This window comes from Aulostomus chinensis, chromosome 6 (assembly GCF_037954235.1).
Source record: "Aulostomus chinensis isolate RoL2024-O1b breed Wild chromosome 6, RoL_Achi_v1.0, whole genome shotgun sequence".
In the NCBI taxonomy this organism is placed as follows: domain Eukaryota; kingdom Metazoa; phylum Chordata; class Actinopteri; order Syngnathiformes; family Aulostomidae; genus Aulostomus; species Aulostomus chinensis.
In genome coordinates this window covers 6441413-6447412 of record NC_141325.1, presented here as the reverse complement: position 1 = coordinate 6447412, position 6000 = coordinate 6441413, and the positions used below count along the sequence as shown (strand labels likewise).

General features: G+C 43.6%; 1 protein-coding gene across 1 annotated transcript in view; it reads right to left on the bottom strand.

The window, feature by feature from the left end:
* Nucleotides 1-372: 372 nt before the first annotated feature.
* Nucleotides 373-6000, bottom strand: part of mvk (mevalonate kinase) — a 30876-nt gene continuing 25248 nt past the window's right edge. The window contains exon 10 of the mRNA XM_086206085.1: nt 373-1543. Within this exon, the coding sequence (XP_086062211.1) occupies nt 1530-1543 (14 nt within the window). The 3' untranslated portion in view covers nt 373-1529. The remainder of the gene's footprint in view (nt 1544-6000) is intronic.

Here is a 6000-nt window from a genome sequence, read left to right as displayed (position 1 = left end):
TTTAAACGCCACAGACCGCTGCACCAGGGCCACTCATTCATGTTGGGGTGGGGGGGGGGGGGGGTGATCTCCAGCTGTGAAGCTCAATTTACCCACAGGCCTCTGCTTATGAGGTTGCCCTGGTACAAGTTTCACTTCCTGCCCTCCATCCTGACAGCAGCAGAGGGTTTCTAAATATTCCCTCAAACAGAACCTCTCCTCTCAGGCCCACTTTCCACCCGGCCTGCCCCGACTTCCCCCGCATGCTGCAGCTGTGACCTCAGAGCTCTCGCTGGGCTGCATGGTGGGAGGCTGTTACACCACCAAGTGGAGTGCATGGCATGCAGGCCTGGTCGAAATAATGTGACACAGTTTTCAAGAGTTTGTTCTTAATACACTGTATTTTTTAGACGATTCGGGCAGTACATCCACTCTTCCTTTGTCCAGTTTTGGTGAACCTGTGCCAGCTGTAGCCTTGAGTTAACTGCATGTAGCAGAGACGCACGACATCTGGTGTGGTCCTCTGTTGATGTCCATCTGCTTCAAGGTTCCATGTGTTCATTGATGTTCTTTTGTATAACTCGGTTTTAACAAGTTACTGCCGCCTTTCTATATCAGCTCCAACCAGTCGGGACATTTTTCTCTCAACATCTGCCATTATTGTGGAATTTCCGCCGCTCACTTGACTTTTTTTTTCTTTTTCTGACTATTCTTTGTAAATCCTAGAGTAGGAAAATTCCCACGAGATCAGCCGTTCTGTTGGTTGACATTTTCAAAGACACTTAAATCACCTTTTTTTCCCTTGTTCTGACGCTTTGTTGAACACAAACAGATCCTCGTGTCCACGTGCATAAGTGCACAGTTTCTGCCACGTGATTGACTGGGTAGATATTTGCTCAAAAAGAACGGTGGAACAGGTGGACAATAAAGTAGCCGGTGATTTAAATTTCTTAACAGAACAAGTCAAAATTACTGAGTATCCACAGAATAAACCCATAAATGTATACATCTGTAATTTAGTATGGCTTATTGTGTCTCCGGCAACATTTGTAAGCCAGTTGTCCGTAGTTTAGTGGGCCAGCAGCTGATACCTGTCAGCTCGTCTTTTGGTGAGAGTGTCTCATGAGTCAGTGACCTCTGCCACTAGATTTACTGTGGCGAGGTGAAAACAAGCTCCTCCAATTCCCTCTGATCACCCGAGGGCTGAACATACTCCTCTCCGGTGGGTGGGGTCATAACCTATAATTTTTTGAAGGACCGTACATGAAAGGGCAGGGGGATAGTTGATCATTCATCAAAGCTCAGCTCGGGGTTTTGCATGGGGAACAAAGGGCCCTGTAAATCATTACTAATCAGACACCAGAAAGCAAATTAAATTGGTGAAAGAATCAATGGTCTTGGGTCGATTGGTGTAAAGGACAGCTGATTTGGCCCAAGAGAGCTGTGGAATTCCACAGGCCATACAGAAGGCCACGGATCTGTTTCCACTTCATAGCCACAGCTGTCAGGATTCATTCCCGTCAAGGTGGACCGTTGTTTCTGAAGGTAACTCAGCTGGGCTTAACTATGAAAAAAAAAAAAAAAAAAACCTTAGAGGGCAAAGCAATATCGGACAGAAAAGCAGTCTGATGGAATCTGATTGGATAGACAGAAGATTAAGGTAAGATTCCTCTTTGTTTTGTCACTGCTTCTCTGTCTCGCGCTCTGTTCCACTCATCTACAAGTGGATGGATCCTCAGACTACAGCTGTGCAACAGATGGCTTCAAGTTCAACGATGGCTCATTTCCACATCTTTAAGGTCACAGACAACTGCTCCACCAACAGCAATTTAAACATTTATCACCATTCAGACGGATTGGTATGACATCTTGGCCACACTAAGAGTAATATAATTAGTTTATTGATTCATCTCTCTTCCCCTACATTTATCTATTCATCCAGAAATCTATCCTCCCATCTCTTTTATATATTTACCACAGGGGTGGCGAGACTCTTGGGTTGGCTCAGTGTCAGTGTGTCAGGCTGTCTGTACCGCTGTGGTCTTGCCTGAAATAAATAACCTCAACAGCTATTGAATGGTTTCAAATAGAATGTCACCATTTTTAGTCTCAAGAGGCCAAACAGTTCTGTCTTTAGAGCTCCCTAAACTCAACCTCAAACAGCTCCATAACATTTTTGCAGACACAAACGGCCCCTTTCTGGCACAAAATTTGCATGCAGACGTTCACAGGTCCCAGACAACATAGTCTAATGACTGATGAGCCTTAACTTTCTCTTTTGGATCCCAAACAGAGCATATTTTTAAAGCAACACCGTGCAAAATTCTCAAGTGACAGTTTTTTAACATCATTTCAGTGGTACTGAATAATGGCACTGGTGCTGCTTTCGTCTCCCCTGCATTTAATTTGGGCTGACTGTGTCCAGCAAGCATGCCATGCCACTTTCAGACCTTTACTTGCTGCTAAACACATAAACGGTTCAATGCTAGCTGATGGCAAACCACATTCATACATATGCACACCTACTGCAAGATCAGTGACGTTCCCACTAACGAGATCAAAGACATGAAGGACTTCACAGTTGAAACAGATGATTTGTCTGTTACATTGACACGCGGTTCTGTTCCTATTTGCGCCAATCTTGTTGTCACAACAGTTTCATTTCAAGTTATGTCACAAGAGTGCAGTACTCGGCTAATTCCACTTTAACAACTTCCTGTGCTGTACCACTTTAATCAGCAGAGACTGCAAACAGCAAAACGACATCATGTTGCTTTAAAGTTCCAGAGTGTTTGGTTTATGATGAAGGACGGGTCAAATTAATGGTTAATCTCTGTGTTTAGTGCTACAATGAACATGGGAACCATCAGCATGGTCACACTGTTAACTGGGACAATGTTACATTTTAGCTCAGAGTCCCACTGCGCCTAAGTGCAGCCTCTCACAATTGATAACACGGCTGTCCACTCCTTATTATAAGAGAACAATACGCCTCTGTCATGTACATAAACATTATATTCTGTAAATTATATTTACTGAGCATAACTGAAGAAAGAAAAGGTTCAATTTATTTCATGAACCGCAGATTACATGAGGTGAATCATATCGTCAAAAAGGTCACGGGTTTATCCCGGCTTGCTCCGTCTCTCAGTCCCTGCCTCTCTTTGCATGTTTCATGGAAAATATAGTTGTGAATTCTACAAATGTTTCACCTTGTTAGAAGCTTACAATTATAGCACAGACCCCTGAGGCGAACCTAATCTCAAAGTGAAGGGAAATCTTCTCTCATATCAAGCGAAATTACTGTGAGCTTTTCTCAGCCTATCCCGATAAGATACCGATCAGCCAAATAGATTGGCTTTTCCATTATCTGCCGGGAGATCTTGGAAGGCATGGGGTAGATAATTTGCTAATGTTTCCTGTGACCTCCCCAGATTTAAATTATGTCTTTGGCTACATGTCAACTCAATCCTTCTGTTTACTAGGGAGCAAGCACTCAAAGAGCCATTAATATTCACTGCAACATATCTGTCTTTTCACATATTTCTCAGCAGCATTTACAGACTCAAAGGAGAGGGGTCTCCAGGCTACTTGAAGGGTAGGGGATTGAGGTGTCTGAGTCCTGTACAGACCTTGTGGGTGTTCAGAAAAGAAATGATAAAGTCAGAGAAACGAGGGGAAAATAGGAATAGAGTAATAATAATACAATTTAGAAAGTGGAAAATCACATTTGGCTGCCTCAAACTAGGCTACTGAAGTCCAATCTATATTTCAATGAACAACAGAATCTGCTCTCATTTTCCTGCATTTTGAAGTAAGGTTCAATTATTCTACGTCTAATTAACAAAATGTAATGAGCTGCTTTGATGTGGGAATTTACAGAAATGAATGTGGGGAAATTATTTTAATAATAGAGCAACATTGTCTCTTCACATTAAAGCAGGTGCTTAATTCTGTGTGTGTGTGTGTGTGTGTGTGTTTAAATCAGAAATACATGGCAGCACTCCATAAACAAGAGAGGTGAGCTGCTTAAATGTTGCTCATAAACAATTCAATTTCATTAAAATATGTGAACATGAACACGTAAAAAGCTGGGCTTGATTTGTTTTTCCTGTTCCATTGCTGTACTCCCGCACCTCATTGTGAAAATGATGTCAAAGGACTGTCAAAAGCTATATCAAATATTCACCCTGTGAATTGTAGACAGAAATGGACATTTTTCCATCCGATCTGCGATATAACCAGTATGTCAACTCCTATAAGAATCTTCTTTCCTGACATGAGGGAGCCGGCGGAGCTAAGACACCAGGGATAAAGAGATTGAGACAATTAGAGGTCTTCACACACCGTCACCAGGCATGTTCTCCAGACCAGATCACTCCGCATGGAAGAAAAGCCTGGCCAGCTGGGTAGATGGTACTACACCACCTATCCTGAAGGGTGGCCCGGTCTGAGTGAGATGGTCACGGGTTAAAGCTGTTGTGTTGGAGAGTTAATCACACATGAAGGGATGTCGCCAAAACCGATACTTTGGTAAGTCGATGCCAAAATTCTACGGCTGCTTCTTTTACTATGGTGCCAGAGGGACTTGAGATATGAAAGATTAGCAACACAAAGAATGAAAGCGGCAAGTGCAGCAACAGGTCTGCTTGTGTATTTATTGAGACATCAGGGTTTTTACTGGTGTGCTGCAGCAGCGTTAGCGAGTGTATTTGATAGAGTGAGTGAGTGTGAGTGTGTGTGTGTGTGTGTGTGTGCGTGTGTGTGACAGGCATCATTTTTGCTGCTCCAGCACAGCAGAGGTTTTTGCTTCAATTTGCAGTAAAACTGATAAGTGACAGCAGCGTCCTACATGGACCGGTGTGTGTACAGCTAAAACTGTTGGTAAGTGAATGCTAAAACTCCTCAAGAGTCGAGCGAAGTTCCAGTGAGGCGGTCGCTGCAGCGCTTCCCTCTGTTTTGTTCAATCTCTGCAAATTATGAACTACGACTTACTGTACTCAATAGCAAGCCGACCCTCCAAAGACAAACGTGTAACTGCTATCAAGGACCATGTAATTCAGAGGTACTGGAACCAGCATCCAAATTACTGGTACTGTGACAGCCCTACACCCTCCCCTCCCCTCCCCCCACAGATAGGAAGCGTCATCAGGTAAGTCTAAGTTATATATTCCATATCTACTGCAACATGCAGGGAAAAGGCACAAGGTTAAAGGTTTTCAAAAAAACTTGACTAGGAACAAGCCTGGTTAAGAGTGTAACTGTTCAAATTTCCTTTAGTCCCAGTAGGAATAGAAAAGTCATTGTCATGCACTGTATCGTGAACTTCATCAAAACTGGTCAGAAATGACTGAATTACAACTCAAATTTAGCTGACTTGTACGACACAAGTATTATACTCACCCAAGACAAATGACATTGACTGCCATTTCATCCTGCAATCATATATTTCAAAACCTTGCTCAAATTTTCATTTAGCCCCGTGCCACCCCCTCCTTCTGGAGTTATTAAATCAGCTGGAAGCAGTGCGGCTCTGTCACACACGGTATTAGAACGCCATCCCCCCTCCTATTACCAGGTGCAGCCCTGTGATTTAAAGCTTTGATTCTGTTCAAATGACAACAAAGGTGAGCCCAGAGCTGACGCTCCTAATTCATCATTCCCTGCTTGATAAGAGCGGGATTAATGCTTTTAATGCGACGGTTGCAGGCAATCATCCATTTTAAAGCTGGCTCCCTGGAGGAGGCAGCTAAAAGGGAAAACACCTGAAACACAGGGTGGGGAGAGGGCACATCACGGGGACACGCTCAGCTCTAGAAGGCTTCTTTATAGAGCCGGAGATGGCGCCAGCCTCCTCCTGGCTACCAAAAGTCTGCCCTGTGGCCTTGGCCTGCCTCCCAGGAGCAGATGGTTGCAAGACCGGAGGTGAAGTTTGACCTAAATGCTAAAATCCAAAATTCAGAAAGCACGAGAACTGCCCTCTTCAAGAAAAAAACAAATTCTCCCAATTTCCTCGAGTCT